General features: G+C 39.4%; 1 protein-coding gene across 2 annotated transcripts in view; it reads left to right on the top strand.

Annotated features, from left to right (window-relative positions):
- The window catches only part of SYNDIG1 (synapse differentiation inducing 1), a 218,630-nt gene that overhangs the window by 65,603 nt on the left and 130,763 nt on the right, over window positions 1-22,264 (top strand). For both annotated transcript variants that reach the window (XM_066385305.1, XM_066385306.1), the window contains exon 2: window positions 6,093-6,658. In XM_066385305.1, the coding sequence (XP_066241402.1) occupies window positions 6,179-6,658 (480 nt within the window). In that variant the 5' untranslated portion in view covers window positions 6,093-6,178. The remainder of the gene's footprint in view (window positions 1-6,092; window positions 6,659-22,264) is intronic.

Here is a 22,264-nt window from a genome sequence, read left to right as displayed (position 1 = left end):
CTTGTAATTTTATCAATTTTGCTTTTTATGACATGACACATTGATTATGTAGTACATGGAAGTTGAGACTTGAACCTGGTGAATTGAACCTCTTACTATGTAGTAACTATGTTAGTGTGTAATATGTACTGTGTAGTAATATTTTCCAGTCCTTAATTTTCTGTTTTGTTTTAGAGTCATTAAAATGGGCCTAGTTTGATATTATTTGCTTATGATTTTTCTTGTAGGTATGTTTTCCATCCCTGTGCTTTCAGTGCATCTATATATTTATGCTTCAGGTGTGTCTCTTATAAACAACATATGTCTAGATATTGTTTTAAATTCATATTGTTTAAATTTATTTTAAGTGGCCATTTTAATTTATGTACTACTATGATTACTAATATATTTTCACATGTTATTATCTCAATTTTTATTTATATATCTCTTCTATATTTTTGTCTTAATTTTTTTGTCTTTCTTGACCTGAAATGTATATAACTATTTCTATTTACCTGGTAGTTATCATTGAAATTTACCCATGCATATTTTACCTAAATTTAAAACTGAATATTTTAACATCCTTCTTGAACATGTAAAGGATCTTAGAACCTCCCACCTTTTGTTTTACATACTATTGCTTTCCAGTGTTTACATTTTTTTAAGTAAACTTCACAATTTCAGGGATGAGGTAGCCTGTATATAGTCAATATTTACTTGGATTTACAAACAGATTTCCAGTTTATCTCTTCATCAGCTCCTGCATCTTCAGCCATCGGCTACCATTCTTTTTCTTCTTCCTATAGTGCATCTTTTAGAACTTCTTTTGATTTAAGTCTCAGCTTTTTAAATCTATCTGTAAATGTCTTGTTTCACTTTGTTCTTAATACAGCTCAAAGTTAACCAGTACTATTTTTCAATATATTGAAGATATGTCTTCTGGCTTCCCTTCCATTATTGACTGGTGTTGGTTGTCATTCTGATGTTATTGCCATGTACTTATCTGTCCTTTTCCTCCAATTGCTATTAAGATCTCATTTGAATATCATGTGATATGTCAATGTGGTGTTTCCTGATGTTTATCAGTGAATTTATGTTTCTCCTCAGTTCTGAAAAATTTACAGGTGACATCTCTTCAAACATACTTTTATTCTCCCCAATATTTTTCCTTCTCTCTAGCAGGGACTCTAACTAGAAGTAGGTTGATCATTCTTATTCTATACTCTATATTTGTAGCTAGCTATGTATCTCTCCATTAATGATGCATTCTAAATAATTATCTGAAATCTACTTTCTTTCTAGTTTACATTGTTTTATTCAGCTGTTTTTAATTTGATGTTTAAATTTTTAGTCTTCTGTTGTATTTTTATTTCAACTGAAATTTTGTTCATTTTTAAAAATTCAAACTATTTTTGGGTTTATTTATTTCTGATAGTCTTGGCTACTTGATCATCTTTAAGCATTTTTATTTATTTTATAAATATTTTTATAAATATTCCCATAAATACCTTAATCATAATTATTCTGTACTTATTATTATAATATTTGAAGTCCCCAATTGTCTAATGTTATATTTTTGCTATTGATTCTCACTCACTGTAACATATAGTCTTTTGTGCATGGTAATCTTTCATTGTCAGCTCATTGCTTGATTTTATTATGTGGTTAAATTTGGGGGGCTGTTTACCACATAGGTTTGATTCTATGTCTGCTTGTAAATAGGGGTCATCTTTAGAACCTATAGAACAGTGGTTTTCAAAGTGTGGGCCTTAGATCAGCAACATCAACATCACCTGTAAACATCCGAGAAATGAACAGTTTGGCCCAACTTCACAATGAATAAGAAATTCAGCTGGTGGAGAACTAGAAAAATCCAAGATAGCAATGGTATAGAAAGAAGTTAAACTCATATTCTCTGGGGAAAACATAGCAACACACACACATACACACACACACACACACACACACACACACCAGTTAAATTTTTTCATTTTTTTCAATTCCTTTTAACTCATTTTGAAATACCAGATTTCAGTTTCATGTTGGCATGTCCTTGTGGCACATTCTTGTCTAACTACTGTTACAGTGGCTTATGTATTGCTTTCTTTTTTATTGATTCAACTTTTAATATTAGGAACTCTTATTATTTCCAGAAAGCACCTAACATAGTGCCTTGCAATTATAAGCTATTGATAAGTATATATTTTATTGAACTGAAACCTATCCTATGGTGATCAATATGAGAATTTTTACCACTATGAGGTGAAAGCGATATTGAATCTCATAAAAGCCCATGACTTGTGGCAAAGTCATCCAAGTCATAGAGCTGAAAGGGACCTTTAAGCTCTTGCTCAACTGCTTTATTAATAATTCCATTTTCATAAACTTACCCAAGATCATATGGACACTTAGTAGCAAAAGTAAGGCTAGATTCCTGGTTTCCTGACTCCTAGCATAGTGCTCTTTATAGCATGACAGTCTCAAAGTACAGAAAAATATGTTTCTATACAATATAAAATTTGTGCAGATGTTGCATACCTACTTTCTGTCATTTGTTTTTCATTCACAGTTTCTATGGGTTTTCCTACCTGTCTGCTATTCACCCAAACTTGTGGACAGGGGAGTTCTTTGAGCAATGCTACAAACAGCAAGAACAAGAGAAGGAGTAGTGGGGGTCACACTCAGGGACAAGGAGGTCTCTTTTATCCTCTCTCCTCTCACGGCTGCCAGCATTGGTAAGGCTAAGATGAAATATGATTGACGGGTGATGCACTTCAGCCAGCTTTCTCTGCCATGCTCACACAAACAGATGCCACAGCCACACCCTAGCACAGCCTAGAGTTTTGCCAAAAGAGGCAGCATCCTAGACAAAGCAGGCGCTGTTCAAGCAGAAATAAAAGATCAAGTGAGAGGTTTTCCTCTTCGCAGCCACTTATTCTGAGTATCATGGACTGAGGGTAAAAGTATAAAATATACAAAGTATTTTCTGTTATCTATCTATTTATCTATCTATCATTCATTCATCCATTCATCTATCATCGACCGATCTATGTTGTCAAGTGCCTCAGAAGATCAGGGCAGTCACTGGATAAGGCTCCAGAAAGCAATAGTGAGGAGACTGGTGTGTTACCCCAGACAGAGCCATGTTGGAGACATTCTTTCTCCATTTTATGTCTGAACTACTGAACTCAGGCTTGAGGAAAGGCTATTAGGTAGCAGTGCTTAGAAGTAAATACAAGGAATGAGCTAGGAGGTGGCATGAAGGTAAAGTCCATGTATGAGAAGTCAGTGTGTGTTAAAAGAGATACTGAAGGCTGACCTGATGTGGCACAGTGGATAAAGCATCGACCTGGAACACGAAGGTTGCCGGTTCGAAACCCTGAGCTTGCCTAGTCAAGGCACATATGGGAGTTGATGCATCCTGCTCCTTCCCCTTTCTCTCTGTTTCTCTCTCTCTAAAAATGAATAAATAAAATCTTAAAAAAAGAGAGATCCTGAAGCTCAATGCAGTGACAAAAAGTCCACTAATTTCAGCCCCTTCCATTCAGATGGAATCATAATTTATGATATTCAGAGTTGGAAAACTTCACTTCAGGAAGAAAAAAGGTTCTTTAGGAATGTAAATTGTTTGATATATTTATTTGAATAGTTTTAAAATATAGTAAATAATCCATTGTGATTTTGAGCCAACTTGTAAAACAGGCCAAAACTTGCTCTATATACAATAGAATGGTGCCCTTCAACTTTTGAGTTGAGAATAACCTCTTGTGACCATGTTAAAATGCAGATTCTGGTTCAATAGTTCCAGGTGGAACTCAAGAGTTTGCATTTCAAACAAGATCCCAGGTGGTGCTAATGCTGCCAGTTCTCTGCTGGCACTTGGGTGACAAACTATAGAGAGCACCTAAGCGACCTAAGCTGTGCCTGTCTCGGATACTCCCTTCACATTCGGGGCTGGTGCAGCTCAAGGGACTCACCAGGAAGGGATCTTTGGTATCACAACACTGGGTATTGTTCGTTTCTACAAACATTCACTGAGTGCCTGCTACACACCAGGCACCGGAAAGGGAATAGGCAATACTGATTCTTTGCAGGGTTTTTGTTTGTTTTTTGCTTTTTAGAAAGAGAGAGGAAGGGGGAGAGAGACAGAGACAGAGACAGAGAGACAGAGAGGGAAACACCAACTCATTGTTCCACTTATTCATGCCGTCATTGGTTGATTTTTGTATGTGTCCTGACTCGGGATGAAACCCACAACTTCACGATGTTGGGACAACGTTCCAACCAACTTAGCTACCTGGCCTGGGCCTGGTTTTCTTTTTTTTTTTTTTTTTTTTTTTTTGGTTTTAAGGAGCTCCTGCACAGGAACTACGGCTGGGGGAAGATGCTGACATTAGGAGATGTTGTCATGTTGGCAGAGAAGGATGCAGTAGCTGCTGTGAACACATCAGAAAAGGAAGGGGTTACTCTGGCTGGCCAATAGCATGCAACTCCATTGAGGAGGCAGAAACTGAACCAAGATACTTATAGTGGATCTGGGTGGAAGGAGCTAAGTTTGAGAACAAACTGGGCTTCAGTGGTATGGATCTTCTTGGCATTTATCTTCTAAATCGGTGTGGGACATTATTCTAAACCCTTAATTTCTGGGGGTTTTGCTTGGATGATTGAGTGGATTATTCTAGTCTTGATAGTACATCCTGAAGATCACAAACCAAATGAGGGGCCCGGTATTGAGAACAACCCAGAGGCTTCTCTGTGGAAGGAGGGTTAGAGAAGTGGAGTGTTGAGACCAGAGATACCTCCATGAGCATATTGTGCTCACTTGGGAGCTGATCGAGCACAGAGGTGGGGCTCAAACACATGCCATGCCTGTGTGCTGTAGCTGCTCACAAAACCTTGCTCAACTATTTTAATGAATGATTTTAAGTGCTCAGACTGTGACTGTGCCCTCAGTGCTAAGTACTTCTTTGTGCCACACAAGCTGAGGTGGCGGTATGTTTCTGACCTCTCTTAAATTTGACACTGTAATGTTAATAATAGTGACCATTTGCTCAGTGCATGTATTGTAGTTCAACTAGTCACTTGTCGACATCATTGAAGTGGTGTTTTCCAGTTAGTCACCGATGCATTCTCTCTCTTTCTCTCTCTCTTCCTTAAGTCAGTCTGAAATTGTAGATTTCTGTAGCTACCACCAAATAAAACAGTTATGATGTAAGAAAATGCTTAAATCTCATAGAAAGTCAGAGCAGCCGAAGTCCCCAAGACAGAATATTTTCCTAAATGAGTTAACTTGCAAAGATGAAAAGCCTGAGGAAATTCATTCTTTATCTCCAGAAATCTTAAGCTTGTGTAACATTTTTCATTTTTAACATTTGAAACCCTAAGAAGAAACACATCCTAAGGAGAAACACTTCGGAGGACTTCTTAATCGCATCCCTACCATGTAGATATTTCTCTAAGTCGAGCACCATTAAGACAAGGAAATCTCTCGTCTGATCCCTGGGACTATGCTGAAAGGCCAGGAAGCATATGTGTCGAGCTCATTTTAATACCTGTGTCAGCCTGTGCTAGAATGTGCATGTATTTCCTCAGTTGGGGAATTGTGTCCATATACAGTCCCAATGGTATGGGTCTTCTTGGCATTTATCTTCTAAATCGGTGTGGGACATTATTCTAAACCTTTTATTTTCTGGGGGTTTTGCTTGGATGAGTGAGTAGCCATGGACCTAGAAGAGTCCGTCTCGACTGCAGACTTATAGCCTCATTTTCCCTGCAGACTGACCTGATGCTAGTGTGACTGGGTTTACCTGTGAGTTTCAGAATGTCTGCCAGCCGTCATAGGTTCCCCTAGAGCTGCAGTGGCTCCAGTTCCTGCAGAGTCTCCTTCGTTTGAAAACAGGGACTTTATAGAGATGAAAATAATTAGTTTCTGCTTTACTCTGGCTGGCTGGGCTGATGGAGCCTTTTTTAAATTGGCAGATTAGCTGGAGCTGGAATATCATCTCACTCTCGTAACTAGTGACTGACTAGCACACCTGAAACAACCAAAGTCTGGGTGATTAGCTCTTTCGGGTGTGATTTTCTTGTCTCATCTCTGTTTCCTTCTCCTCCAGGAGACATGGGTTTCATGAGGCAAGTGTGACGCTGAAGTGCAGCCTGATAGCCACAGCCTGACGCCCAGCTGGGCAGGGAGAGCACCATGGACGGCATCATTGAACAGAAGAGTGTGCTGGTGCACAGTAAAGCCAGCGATGCTGGCAAGAGGAATGGCTTAATTAACACCAGAAACTTCATGGCCGAGAACAGAGATGGCCTGGTGTCTATTTACCCAGCGCCCCAGTACCAGAGCTGCCGCGTAGTGGGCAGTGCAGCATCGGCCAGCCTGGACGGCAGCAGGAATGAGCCAGTCCAGCACCTGCTGGACCCCAACACCCTTCAGCAATCAGTGGAGTCCCACTTCCATCCCAACATCATCCTCTACTCGGAGGGCGTGCTGCGCTCCTGGGGGGATGGCGTGGCTGCCGACTGCTGCGAGACCACCTTCATTGAGGACCGGTCGCCCACTAAAGAGGTCCTGGAGTATCCTGACGGGAAGTTCATTGACCTCTCAGCTGATGACATCAAAATCCACACCCTCTCCTATGACGTGGAGGAGGAAGAGGAATTCCAGGACCTGGAGGTCAGAGGATGCGCTTGTCACAGGCCTTCGGGAATGGGGAGGGGGGGGGGGGGTTGGTGGGAAACCACAGGTGCCTGGCAGAATTAGGGACTAGTGTGAGAAAATGCAGGGAAACTGAAGCATTCTTGATGCGCCTATACCTTTCAATATTTGTGGAAGTTGGAAGGAGTGGAAAGAGACAAAGCAACCAAGCCCCAGTGAGCGCTTCAGCAGGAACAGCTATTGGGATGGGGTTATAGGTGGATTTAAAGGTTTCCAGCACTAGCAGGTCACTTGGGGACCTCTGCTAAGACTCTATCCACAGGAAAGAGGGGTTATTGGCAAAAGTGAGCAAGGTGAGAAGGGGGCATGTAGCCCTAGGGCAACATAAAGCTAGAAATGCATTTGAGGTGACAATTTGGGAAGTAGTTTTGCTGCCATACATGTGTGGTTTCCTTAACTTGGCATGCCAGACTTTCTACTAAGGGATCACTGGTGGAGTTAAAACCTGCTGGAAGTAGTAGAATTGATAGCCTAAAAAAGGACAGATGAATTGAATTAACACAAGAGTCACTTCTTTAGTAGACTGGAGAGCAAGCAGGTAAGGGTGTTTGGATCACATTCTTAAAAACATGCACAGTGACACAGTGTCACATGTACAACAGCCTCTGGTTGTACATCGCATCTCTTCCCCTTTGATGCAGCCCCCCAGATGGAGGGAAAGAATGAGCTTCACAGGTCTGAACAAAAGGCAAACATTTGTCAACTAGGAGGTGGGTGCCCAAGCTTGAGGAAGTAATTTCACTGCCTTGAAGGTAGAGGATATTCTTCCAGAACATGAGTGGCAGGGAGGGAAGAGCCAGATTTTCTGGAGGAGGCTGGAGAAGCAAGAAGGAGGAGGTTTGGAGTTGAATCAGACATGCACCCATGAAGACCCAGACTAGGTAGGAGGCCAGCGAAATCAGGAGGAATGGATGGGCCATGGAGATTTGAAGCATCAGGATTGGAGGTACAATGAGAACCAGAAGCAGCTGGAGAGAGATATTTTAGTCAGAGGAGAAAATCAGAAATGGGAAAATAAAAAGTGATGTAGAATCCCTGCGAATGGAGCTGAAAACCAACCGACAGGGAGCGGAGAGGAGTTGTTGGAGTGGTGGAGGCTATCCAGGGAGACCTTCGCACCGTCTCAGGACACCTGTAAGGGCAAGAGAATGGTGGGAGCTCTGACAATGCTAGAGTTTTGAGAAAGTTGGAAGAGTGCTTTAGCTTCATTCAAAAGCCTCTGATAAGTGTCCACTGCTTTCTAAGGTCTAAGATTTTGCTGAAAGCTAGAGTATAAATGCTGCTTACCTGCATAAAGTGTAAGAAGACACACAAAAATGTAGTTTCAGCATAACACATGAGTTATGATGACAGAATGCCAAGTCTGCTCAGAGAGCGTCTAAAGCCTGTAGTGCAGGCTGCAGCTCCTGCACTACATCTTAAGGAGGAGAACTGGACTGTGGGGCAAGAAGGGTTCTGGGGAGGGGGGAGAACTCCAGTCCATGGGGCCGCTGTGAGCAGATGAAGCACACAGGCATCCAACCTAGATCTGTAGGGAATACTGACTGGTTAGACTTGAAAAGTTCTGTGGATCATGGTGAGGTTTTGGAAGTGGGTTCCCATCACCAAGAGCCTTGTCACCCCTCTCAGGCAGACTGGATTTTCGATGGGTACCTATAAGAAAGAAAGGATGGATGGGTAAGAGTCAAGAAGGAGCTCTAGGAGAGGTGGAGCACAAAACTAGAGGGCCCAGGCCCACCCACAGCTTCAGCCCCACTTCTCTGTCCTACCACGCAGGCCGTGCAGCCAGAAACCCTGATGGCTACCTGGGAGTGGAGAACCACTGGGGGCTTTCAGGCAGGAGGACCATGGTCAGGTCTGTATTTTGGGAAGCTATTCTGATTACAGGGTAGAACAAGGCTGTAGGGGGAGATGGAGGTGAGAGAGGAGGGGGCATGGGGCTAGGACCAAACCAGATGCACAGAGCCTATTGGAGGCCTGTTGAAGGGATGGTGAAAGAAAGAATCAGGACAGCATTAACAATGAGTAAATACAGCCTGACCAGGTGGTGGCGCAGTGGATAGAGTTCCCAGGTTCGAAACCCCGAGGTCGCCAGCTTGAGCCCAAGGTCGCTGGCTCGAGCAAGGGGTTACTCAGTCTGCTGAAGGCCCGCGGTCAAGGCACATATGAGAAAGCAATTAAACAACTAAGGTGCCGCAACAAAGAATTGATGCTTCTCATCTCTCTCCCTTTCTATCTGTCTGTCCCTATCTGTCCCTCTCTCTGTTTCTTTCTGTCTCTGTCACAATACCACCACCTCCCCAAAAAACGTGAATAAATACTTAAAAAGTGAAATAAGCTATTGTTTAGAGATTATGAGAATGAAGGAGTTAGGTCTCTTATGCAGAGATGTTTCCTGCCCCCCCCCCCCCAGTGGCCAAATTGATCCACAGGGGTTTTCAGTTTTATTGTGAGTTTTTGGAAGATCAGCTTACCATATATAATATCCACCAGCAACGAAAGGTTGAGAATAGTTATTAGATTGAAAATGTAAAAGAAATTCCTGAATGTCCAGCATGCCTTTGTCACTTGTTATGCCCATACAATTTATATCCATATCCTTGAGTCAGTGCACTGTGATGCCGAGGTCATAGAGAGGAACAGGTGATCCTGACAAGATACGTCAGGCATATCTTGTTAGTCCTCAGGTAACTTTCATCCTGTGGCCACATAGTGAACTAAACTCAAGAGAATTTTATTTCTCTTTCTTTAAGACTTGCAAATAAACACAACCAATATTTAAATGCGATTTTTTTTCATAGTATGTCTTAATCCATATTTTTGGTAATCAGTTAGTTACCAAATTTATTTTGTTTCAGTAACTTTCAAAAAATGATCTCAGCCAATAAATATGGTTTTTGGACCTCTACAAAGATTCACAACCAACTTAAAGACAATCTTTTTAATCACCACTAGAAGGAGGGTGGCTGGGGTGACAGAATTTTTTACACGGTTGTTCTGAGTCTTTGACAGGTAGTTCAGGCTGCTGGGCAGCTGAGCTCCCCTAAGCCATCTATCTTTAATGATACAGCAACTGGGATCTTTATCATAATAATTGTATTAATATTTTTATAGTGAGCTCTGATTATAGTAGTAAGAGGGAGCATGTTGGCATTTATACCGTAACGAGAAAGGAAATTAATAAAAACAAGTAGTTTACAAGTGGAGCTGCTTCTTAGGCATTTAATGAGACTTTCTGGTTGACATCCAGATAGCAAACCCAGACAAAGAAATTGTTCCTCACTCCAGGTTCCGAGGGGAAGAAATCAAGGCACAGTTGTGGTGTTCATACACCCCTGGAGGAATTCCCGTAAAGTGGTTTATTTGATTCTTTAGGAATTCTGTAAAAACAAAGGCATTTTCTCAGCAACACTTTTATGATATAATTAGACACTCTTTAATTATTTATGCAAATGGAAAAAATAAAACAAAACAAAAGTAAATGGCTGGTTAGAAGTGTCATCATATATGTGGTGACTGCTCTAAGGTTTATTCTTTTTTCCATTCCATGAGTCAAATATAGTTAGCATTCACTGCATAACAACTTGCCCAAACTCAATGGCTTAAAACAACAACTACTTATTTACTTCATGATTCTCAGGATCAAAATTTTAGTGGGTCTCAGCTGAATAGTTGTTGCCCTGCTGGTCTTATCCAGATTCGCTTATTCGTCTGTGTTAGCTGCTGCTCATCTAGGCAGCCATGCTTGAGAATGTTGTCTGGCCATTGCCTGGAGTGACAGAGGTGGCTGGACCACTTGTCTTCCGTCATCTAACAGGCCACTTCATCACAAAGAAGCCATGATAGATTTCCAAGAGCAGCCAGAGGGGGTGAGCCCCAGTGTGCAAGTCCTTTTCAAGTCTTTGCTTGTGTTACACATTATGATCTTATTGGCCAAAGCAATTCACATAGTCAGTGTGAGTTGGGATTATTTTGGGTGGCAGTATAGAAAAATTCCAACAAGTTGGAGGTGAGTTTTATAGCATTCTACCACAGGGCATGGTTTGGACTATTTGGCATAATTTTTTAAGATCATCTAATTGAACATGGTTATGTTGTGACGGAAGCAAGAAAGCACAGCAGATATTGACCTGCAGCTCCTCTAAGAGGCAGTGCTGCTTCAGACAAACGGGAACAGACGTGATCTTAACTGCTTTGGGAATTCTGGATCTTCACTTGGCCTACAGCAATCGATACTGTTTCCTGGAAGCGGCAGTTTTCAGAAAGCCATTGCCATGGATAAGAGCAGGGGCCGTGTGGCTGGAGTTCCTGTTTACTGGGCACTCTGCCTTTTATCTGTCCTCTTATCACTTCCTGGAGAGGTTCATTTCTGGCATTTATAATGGAGACTTGCCTGATCAGAGAGTTTTGCTCACCTGACACACATTTTTGGTAGAGCATATGGAGTTTTCAGTTTGCCTTCTAGCAATGGTGGAATTCAAACAATTTAACCACTTCTCTGCCCTAATGACCATTTTAAGTATAAAAAAAAGATATACTGAAAGGTAGTTTATTATTTCATGCATTTAATACTTAAATAAGAACAATAAAAGAGGTACATAAGACTAGATTATGTTATAGAAAAGAGTTTCAAAATATTAATGAAAAGATATTAAATAATACCTGATAGGAAACATAAAACTGCTACTTAAGGTATTTCCAATGACAGCTTGTCACCCCCTGCTGTTTGGCACTTTTTCTCTTTACGTTATGTTTGTTCACTGAAGTAACAAATGCGAGGGAATTTAAATGTAGTATTTCATCAAAGGTACAATGAGTTTTATGAAATGGATAAATAAATATTACAAGCATAGTTCTGTCAATTTTTTCCATCTATAGATGGAATGAACATTACTGTGGGCACTTAGAATATGCTGTTGCACAGATGAACATTAAAAAAGAGTAAGGAATGTAAATTTGTGATTTCCACATTGGGCAGCTGCCCAGGCGCCCACCTTAGAGACAACCCTGATTACAAGTGCCATTTTAACAACCTGTTTGCGGAACTCAACAAAAAATTAGATATTATTTCTGCCGAACAAGTGTGAACTGGCTGAATCCCACCACTGCCTTCTAGGTTGTGGTGTTAATGTGACTGAGTTCTGTAGCTAATTTCAAGAATATGGAAAGGCCTCTGAAATTATGATTTGCCCTGCTCTACCCTAAGACAGGGAGCTTCTGGTGGCGGTGAAGGGGCCGTTGTGGTTTATCTCGTACAGCGTAAGATCACAGGGCGGCAGAGGGAGGCGCAGGCATACAGAGACGGCTGTTGTTATGCTCTCTCCCTGCACCTCCCCTGGCCAGGCAGGCCTCCCTCATCCTGCAGGACTCTGGCTGCATGATAAATTGGTCCTGGGACCCCACAGAGCCAGGTTCTCCTCCCTGGATTTTTATTCTGTCATCTCGCTTCCAGCTGGCAGCTAAAACTGCAGCTTACAGGAACACCAACAGCAGGAAACCATTTCTCCTTTTCACACAGAGAAACTCAGAGAAATTGCAGGCACAAGGAATAAAGCAGTTCTATGAAATACAAAATTCTGTTTTAAAGTTATGAAGTGAAGTGGATGAAGTCCAGAGGTGGAGAGGTCTAACAACCCCCCTGCTGTTAGAGATGCGTATCAAATAGTGAAAGGCCAATTATTACTCATTTATTTGTGACAGTGCCCTTTAGGGTCCTAAAGCTCATGGAAGTCACTGCTTAGAAACAGTGCCCAAGAGGGTTGAGCCTTCATTTATTTTTTTTCACCGAAGGAAGAAGAGGGAAGGAAACACACAAATTTATGGAGCATCTAGTCTGTGCCAGGTTCTTCATGCTTCATGCATAGTCTGCCATCCTGTCTTCACATCAACACTGCAACTGGTACTATTACTGTCCCACTTTGCACATGAGCAGACTGGAGCTCGGGGGTTGTCCGTGGTCACACAGTTGGCTTTGCTGGCAGCTCCTCGATCTGAGACATGCTGATTTCAGACTCTTCTAACGCTGGTGCTGTTCTTTGTACATTAGAAAAAAGAATGTGCAGAGTAAGCTGCTACTTCAGAACCCACAAATAAAGCCCAGATAGAACTGGGGCAGTCACAGGACACTTGTTCACTTCTTTGAATCATTTGCTAAGGCTACCCAAGAGCTGTGAGTCTGCCCTCCCATTTAAGAACTTGAAATCTGTTGGAAAGGATTTCCAAAATGCAATGTAGCACTTACATATGCTACATTCATAAATATGAATAAAGTGGGGAGGATTTGATAGACATTTGAAGAAAAACCAAAGGTACGAAGAAAACAGAACGCTTCCCCAAAAATAAAGCAACTGACCCAGAGGAAAAAGATATAATTCAGACAACTTTTTGCAAATTGCTTTCAGTATTCCTTCAGATATTGAAGGGGGATATTTGGGAGGGGTTGTTTTGTCTTGTCTCTTTGCTGCATTGCACTGGCCAGAACCTCTAATACAATGCTGAAAGAAAGAATTGAAAGGAATATGCCTGCCTTACTCCTGATCTCGGGGAAAAGCATTCAGACTTTCATAATGAAGGACAATATTGCTGATGCTCTTAATCAGTTTTAGGAAGTTCTCATTTCTCAGAACTTGATTGAACATTTTTTAAAAAATAAAGAGTTGGTGGCTCTGACTTGTTGCCTCAGTGGAGAGAGCTTTGGCCCAGCAGGTCAAAGTGCCTGGTCAGGGCACACATGAGAAGCCCCATCTGCTTCTTTTCCCCTCCTTCTCCTTCTCTATCTCTTCCCCTCCCGTAGCACATGGCTCCATCGGTTTGAGCATTGAACCTGGGCGCTGAGGATAGCTCAGTTGATTCGAGCAGGAGTTGCCATATGGGTCCTGGTTGGGGCATACACAGGAATCTATCTCCCCAGCTCTCACTGAAAAAAAAATAATTGGTGTTTACTTTTGTCAAATACTTTTTCTATGTCTATTTCTTTTTTTTTTTTTTTTGTATTTTTCTGAAGCTGGAAATGGGGAGAGACAGTCAAGACAGACTCCCGCATGCGCCCGACCGGGACCCACCCGGCACACCCACCAGGGGGCGACGCTCTGCCCACCAGGGAGCGATGCTCTGCCCCTCCAGGGTGTCGCTCTGTTGCGACCAGAGCCACTCTAGCGCCTGAGGCAGAGGCCAAGGAGCCATCCCCAGCGCCCGGGTCATCTCTGCTCCAATGGAGCCTCGCTGCGGGAGGGGAAGAGAGAGACAGAGAGGAAGGAGAGGGGGAGGGGTGGAGAAGCAGATGGGCACTTCTCCTGTGTGCCCTGGCAGGGAATTGAACCTGGGACTTCTGCACGCCAGGCCGATGCTCCACCACTGAGCCAACCGGCCAGGGCTTCTATGTCTATTTCAATGATCATATATGGGTTTTTGTCTTTTATGCTATTTATATGATTTATTAATATTAACTGGTTTAGTAATATTAATTTATATTATTTATATAACTATTATGTAATAATTAATATTAATAAGTCTATTAATAATTATTTAAGATATTAAGGCATGCTTGAATTTGAGTCTTAGTCCTTCATGGTCATAGTGTATATTTCTCTTTACATATTGTGGGATTTAATTTGCTAATAATTTATTAAGAATTTTTATGTCTATGTCCCATGAGGGTTCTTGGTCAATAGCTTTTTTTTCTTGTGATATCTTTTTCTGACTTTAGTATCAGGGTAATGCTGGCCATATAGAATAGGTTAGAAAGTGTCCTCCCCTCTATTTTCTCAATAATTCTATGTAGCATTGGTACTCACATATATACACAAATATTTGTTAGAAGTCACCAGTGAAGCCATCAAGGCCTGGACTCTTCTATCTTGGAAGATTTTTTAATTACTGATACGATCCAAATTTTTTTATTGTTTTTAAGTTAATTGCTTTAAAGAAAATCCTCTCATATCCCTTTCTTCTTGACTTAATTTAGGTCATTTTAGGAATTTGTCCATTTTATCAAGTTATCTAATTTGTTGATATAAAGTTATTCATAATATTCCATTAAGTCTTTTTATGTTCTATTTCATTAGTATGACTTCTCTTTCATGACTTATTTAGGTAATTTGAGGGTTTCTGTTTCTTCCTGTGTCAGTATAGTGAAAGGTTTATAAATTTTGTTGATCTTTTCAAATAGCTGACTTATGGTTCCATGACTTTTTTCTGGTGTTTTTTTTTTTTTTTTTAATTTTTATTGATTTATACTCAAATATTATGATATTCTTTCCTCGTTTTCTTTGGAATATATATGCTCTTTATCTAGTTTCTTTATTTGGAATCTTAGTTATTGATTTGAGATATTTTCTCTTCATACTATATGTGTTTAAAGCTGCAACCTTTTCTCAAACACTAATTTAACTGCATCTGCTAGGGTTTTATCTTTTTTAATTTTTTGTTTAGTTTAAACTATTTTCTAATACCCATTGTGATTTTTTATTCTACTTATCTATAAAAGTATTATTCGTGTCCAAATATTGAGGGTTTTCTCATATTTTTTCTATTATTTACTTCTAATTTAATTTAATGTGGTTGAAGAAAATAATTTGTGTTATTTATCTTTTAAATGTATTGAGACGATATCAGATCTAATATATAATGCGTTCTAGGAAATGCACCATGTGCACTTGTGAGAGAATGTGCATCCTGCCATTGTCTGAGTGTTCTAAATGTTTGTTAGGTCAAGTCAGTTCATCATGCTGTTCATGTCATCTCTCCCTGTTGTTTATCTGCCTGGTCATTCCATCATTTTATCTTTTTTTTTTTTTTTTTGCTTTATGTATTTTGGGTCATTGGCAGGTACAGTTATATAAATTACATTTAAAATTATTGTATCTTACTAAAGTTTGACCATCATAAAATGTATCTCTTTGTGTCTAATACTATTTCTTATTTTTAGATCTCTTTTGTGTAACATTAAGATAGCTACTACAAATTTATTATTACTGTTAGTATGATACATCCTTTTCCATCTTTTTTTTTCTTATTTATTTATTTTTTTAATTAAGTGAGAGGCAGGGAGGCAGAGACAAACTCCTGCATGAATTCCGACCAGGATCCACCTGGCAAGTCCCTACCAGGTATTGCTCTGCACAGTTGGGCCACTGCTTCGTTGTTCAGCAACCAAGGTATTTTAGTGCCTGAGGCAGGCCATGGAAGCATCCTCAGTGCTGGTGGCCAACTTTGCTCCAACTGAGCCATGGCTGTGGGAGGGAGAAAAGAGAGAGAGATGGGGGGAGAGTGACAAGCAGAAGGTCACTACTCCTGTGTGTCCTGACTGGGAGTTGAACCCAGGACATCTACATGTGAGGCCAACACTCTACTGCTGAGCCAACTGGTCAGGGACCCATTTTTTTTCTTAAAATTAATTTTTTTTTCCACCTCCATTTCTGAATCTTATTCCACCCTCCTCCTATTTTCACCCCCATACCATCTGGCTATTGCTACCCTGTTGTCTGTATATATGGGTTATATATACATGTTTTTGGCTAATCCCTTTTCCTTCTTTGATCTAATCCCCTCTTCTCCTTCCCTCTGACAGCTGCCTATCTGTTCCCTGTGACCCTTCCTCTGTTTCTGTATTGTTTCTCAGTTTATTGTGTTCATTAGATTCCACATAGAAGTGAGATCATAGGGTATTTATCTTTCTCTATCTGGCTTATTTCACTTAGTGCAATAATTTTCAGGTCCATCCATGTCATCATAAAAGGTAAGATTTCCTTCTTTATTACAGCTACGTAGTATTTCATTCTGTAAATATACCATGCATCCACTGATGGACATTTGGACCCTTTCCAGATCTTGCCTATTGTAAGCAACACTGTAGTGAACATGGGAGTATGTATATTCTTTGAATTAGTATTTTAAGAATCTTAGGATTTTTTTCTAGAAATTGGGATAGCAGAGTCATAAGGCAGTTCTATTTTTGATTTTTGGAAATAACTGATTTCACAGTGGGTGCACCAGTCTGCATTCCCACTTCCCACTAACAATGCACAAGGGTTTCTTTTACTCCGTATCCTCACCAACACTTGTTCTTTGTTGATTTGTTAATAAAAAGCCATTCTGACAGGTGTAAGGTGATATCACATTGTAGTTTTAATTTGCATTTCTCTGATGATTAATGGTGTTGAGCACTTTTCAAATGCCTATTGGCCATCTATATGTCCTCTTTGGGGAAGTGTCTGTTCAGGTTCATTGCCTTTCCTTTTTTGTGTGTGTGGGAGGAAGAGAGAGAGATGAGAAGCATGAACTTGTAGTTGTGGTGCATTAGTTTTTCATTGAATGCTTTCTCATATGTACCTTGATGGGGATAGGGGGAGGAAACTTTAGCCTCATCAGTGATCCTTTGCTCAAGCAAGTGACCTTGGGTCATGTCTATGATCCCATGCTCAAACAGGTGACCCCATCCTCAAGCTGGTGAGTGCACACTCATGCTGGATGAGCCTTCACTACAGCTGGTGACCTCGAGGTTTCAAACCTGGGTCATCAGCTTCACAGGTAGATGCTCTATACACTGCACTACTGCCTGACCAGACCCTTTGCCCATTTTTTAATTGAATTGTTTGTCTTCTGGGTGTTGAGTTTTATAACTTCTTTACAAATTTTGATTATTGACCCTTTATCAGATGTATTGGTGAATATGTTCTCCCACAGAGGGGGTTGTCTTTTTATTTTGTTTAATGGTGTCTTTTGCTATGCAAAAGCTTATTAGTTTGATATAGTCTCATTTCTTTACCTTCTCCTTTATTTCACTTGCTTGAGGAGATATGAGAGATGTCTGAAAGTCTATTGCCTATGTTTACTTCTAAGATTTTTATGGTTTAGCAAATTACATTTAAGTCTTTTACCCATTTTGAGTTGATTTTTGTGTATGGCATATGTTGGTGGTCTAGTTTCAGTTTTTGCATGTATCTGTCCAATTTTTCCAACACCATTATTAAAGAGACTGTCTTTACTCCATTGTATACTCTTGCCTCCTTTGTCAGATATTAATGGACCATAAGGGTATAGGTTTAGTTTTGGGTTCTGTGTTTTGTTTCATTAACCCTAACTTTGGTAAAATATATATTTTCTTCCATTGAGGACATTCATTTTTTTATTTTTAATTAAATTTAATGCAGTGACATTGATAAATAAGGGTACATATGTTGCGAGAAAACATCTCCAGATTATTTTGACATTTGATTGTGCTGTATACCCTTCCCCAAAGTCAAATTGTCTTCTGTCACCTTCTATCTGGTTTTCTTTGTGCCCCTCCCCTCCTCCCACCCCCTCTATCCTTCCTTGCCCCATTCCCCCTACCCCCACCCCCCCATCCCCATTGCCATCACATTCTTGTTCATGTCTCTGAGTCTCATTTTTATGTCCCATCTATGTATGGATTCATATAGTTCTTAGTTTTTTCTGATTTACTTATTTCACTCCGTATAATGTTATCAAGGTCCATTCATGTTATTGTAAATGATCCGATGTCATCATTTCTTATGGCTGAGTAGTATTCCATAGTATATATGTACCAAAGCTTTTTAATCCACTTGACCTCTGATGGACACTTGGGCTGTTTCCAGATCTTCGCTATTGTGAACAATGCTGCAACAAACATGGGGGTACATTTCTCCTTTTGGAGCCGTTCTATGGTGTTCTTGGGGTATATTCCTAAAAGTGAGATAGCTGGGTCAAAAGGCAGTTTGATTTTCAGTTTTTTTGAGGAATCTCCATACTGTTTTCCACAGTGGCTGCACCAGTCTGTATTCCCACCAGCAGTGCAGGAGGGTTCCCTTTTCTCCACATCCTCGCCAGCACTTACTCTGTGTTGTTTTGTTTATGAGCACCATTCTGGCTGGTGTGAGGTGATATCTCATTGTGGTTTTAATTTGCATTTCTCTAATGATTAGTGATGTTGAGAATTTTTTCATATGCCTATTGGCCATCTGTATGTCCTCTTTGGAGAAGTGTATTTATTTCTTTTGCCCATTTTTTGATTGGATTGTTTGTCTTCCTGGTGTTGAGATTCACAAGTTCTTTATAAATTTTGGTTATTAACCCCTTATCAGACGTATTGTCAAATATGTTCTCCCATTGTGTAGTTTCTCTTTTTATTCTGTTCTTATTGTCTTTAACTGTGCAAAAGCTTTTTAGTTTGATATAGTCCTATTTGTTTATCCTGTCTTTTATTTCCTTTGCCCATGGAGATAAATCAGCAAATATATTACACCGAGAGATGTCGGAGAGCTTACTGCCTATGTTTTCTAATAAGATGCTTATGGTTTCACGGCCTACATTTAAGTCTTTTATCCATTTTGAGTTTATTTTTTGTGAGTGGTGTAAGCTGGTGATCTAGTTTCATTTTTTTGCAGGTAGCTGTCCAATTTTCCCAACACCATTTGTTAAAGAGGCTGTCTTTACTCCATTGTATTTCCTTACCTCCTTTGCCAAATATCAGTTGTCCATAGAGCTGTGGGTTTATTTCTGGGTTCTCTGTTCTGTTCCATTGATCTGTATGCCTGTTCTTATGCCAGTACCAGGCTGTTTTGAGTACAATGGTCTGATAGTATAACCTGATATCAGGAAGTGTGATACCTCCCACTTTATTCTTCTTTTTTAAGATTGCTGAGGCTATTCGTGTTCTTTTTTGGTTCCATATAAATTTTTGGAATATGTGATCTATATCTTTGAAGTATATCATTGGTATTTTAATTGGTATTGCATTGAATTTATAGATTGCTTTGGGTAATATAGACATTTTAATGATGTTTATTCTTCCTAACCATGAGTATGGTATATGCTTCCACTTGTTTGTATCTTCCTTGATTTCTTTTATCAATGCTTTGTAATATTCTGAGTACAAGTCTTTAGTCTCCTTGGTTAAGTTTACTCCTAGGTACTTTATTTTTTTGGTTGTAATAGTGAAGGAGATTGTTTCCTTAATTTCTCTTTCTGACTGTTCATTGTTGGCATATAAAAATGCCTCTGATTTCTGAGTATTGATTTTATATCCTGCCACATTGCTGAATTCATTTATCAGGTCCAGTAATTTTTTGACTGAGACTTTAGGGTTTTCTATATACAATATCATATCATCTGCAAATAATGATAGATTTACTTCTTTTTTTCCAACTTGAATGCCTTTTATTTCTTCTTCTTGTCTGATTGTTGTGGCTAGGACTTCTAGGACTATGTTAAATAAGAGTGGTGAAAGGGGGCACCCCTGCCTTGTTCCTGATTTTAGGGGAATTGCTTTTCATTTTTACCCATTGAGTATGATGTTGGCTGTGGGTTTGTCATAGATGGCTTTTATCATGTTGAGGTATGTTCCCTGTATTCCCACTTTGCTGAGAGTTTTGATCATGAATGGGTGCTGGATTTTATCAAATGCTTTTTCTGCATCTATTGAAATTGTCATATGGTTTTTCTCCTTCTTTTTGTTTATGTGATGAATCACATTGATTGATTTACAAATATTGTACCAGCCTTGCCTCCCCAGAATAAATCCCACTTGATCATGGTGTATGATTTTTTCCATATATTGTTGGATTCGGTTTGCTAATATTTTGTTGAGGATTTTAGCATCTATATTCATCAGAGATATTGGCTATAATTTTCATTCTTTGTGTTGTCTTTGCCTGGTTTTGGAATTAGAATTATGCTCGCCTCATAAAAGGAGCTTGGAAGTCTTCCTTCCTCTTGAATTTTTTGAAATAGTTTGAGAAGGATAGGAGTTAGTTCTTCTTTGAATATTTGGTAGAATTCACTTGTGAAGCCATCAGGCCCTGGACTTTTCTTTGTTGGGAGTTTTTTGATAACTGTTTCGATCTCATTTGGTGTAATCAGTCTGTTTAAGTTTTCTGATTCTTCCAGATTGATTTTTGGAAAATTGTATGTTTCAGGTATTTGTGCATTTTATCTAGGTTGTCTACTTTTTTGGCATACAGTTCTTCATAGTATTTTCTTACAATATTTTGTATTTCTGTTGTGTCAGTTGTTATTTCTCCACTCTCATTTCTAATTTTATTTATTTGAGTGCTCTCTCTCTTTTTTTTGGTGAGTCTAGTTAAATGTTTATCGATCTTGTTTACCTTTTCGAAGAACCAGCTCCTAGTTTCATGATCCTCTGTATTGTTTCTTTAGCCTCTATGTAATTTATTTCTGCTCTGATCTTTATTATTTCCTTCCTTCTACTAGTTCTGGGCTTTACTTGCTGTTCTTTTTCTAGTTCTTTTAGATGCAGGGTTAAGTTGTTTATTTGAGCTTTTTCTAGCTTCTTAAAGTATGCCTGTAGTGCTATGAACTTCCCTCTCAGTACTGCTTTTGCTGTGTCCCATAAATTTTGAGTTGTTGTATGCTCATTGTCATTCGTTTCTAGGAATTTTTTTATTTCTTCTTTGATCTCATTCTTAATCCATTCATTATTTAACAACCTGCTATTTAGTTTCCATGTGTTTGAGAATTTTTGAGCTTTTCTGTTGTGGTTCATTTCTAGTTTCATGCCGTTGTGATTGGAGAAAGTGCTCGATATGATTTCAATCTTCTTAATTTTGTTGAGACCACTTTTGTGCCCTAACATGTGGTCTATCCTAGAGAATGTACCATGAGCACTTGAAAAGAATGTATATTCTGCTGCTTTAGGGTGAAAGGTTCTGAAGATATCTATTAAATCAAGTTGATCTAGTGTTTCCAATAAGTCTGCTGTTTCTTTGTTAATTTTCTTTCTTGAGGATCTATCTAGTGATGTTAGTGGGGTATTGAAATCCCCTACTATTATAGTATTGCTGTTGATCTCACCCTTTAAATCCATCAAAGTCTGCTTTATATATTTAGGTGCTCCTATATTAGGTGCATAGATATTTATAATAGTTATATCTTCCTGTTGGATTACTCCCTTTATCATTATGTAGTGGCCTTCTTTATCTCTTACTATATCCTTTGTTTTAAAGTCCAATTTGTCTGATATAGGTATTGGTACCCCAGCTTTTTTCCATTTGCATGAAATGTTTTTTTTCGTCCTTTTACCTTCAATCTATGTGTATCTTTTGTTCTAAGGTGTGTCTCTTGTAGACAGCATATGTACGGGTACTGTTTTCTTATCCACGCAGCTACCCTACGTCTTTTGATTGGATCATTTAATCCATTTACATTTATGGTTATTATTGATATGTAGTTCTTTATTGCCATTTTATTCTTTAAAGCTGTATTCCTTTTTTGCTATATTATTTTCCCACTTTGATCTGTTTATACCATGCCCCTTAACATTTCCTGCAGCACTGGTTTGGTTGTAATGAATTCCTTGAGTTGTTTTTTGTCTGGGAAGCTTTTTATTTCTCCTTCGATTTTAAACGATAGCCTTGCTAGATAAAGTAGTCTTGGTTGTAGGTTCTTGTTCTGCATTACTTTGAATATTTCTTGCCATATTGAGGACATTCTTAAGACAAGCATACCTCAGAGATATTGTAAGCCCCTGTGTGGTTTTTTCATTTCCAGGAGCTTCTTATAAAATTGGTGGGTTATCTTCCATTCCACCACTTGACCGCAGCAGGA

This window comes from Saccopteryx leptura, chromosome 5, assembly GCF_036850995.1.
Source record: "Saccopteryx leptura isolate mSacLep1 chromosome 5, mSacLep1_pri_phased_curated, whole genome shotgun sequence".
Classification (NCBI taxonomy): domain Eukaryota; kingdom Metazoa; phylum Chordata; class Mammalia; order Chiroptera; family Emballonuridae; genus Saccopteryx; species Saccopteryx leptura.
Note: the sequence above shows the minus strand (reverse complement) of the source record. Positions and strands in the feature narration are given on the sequence as shown.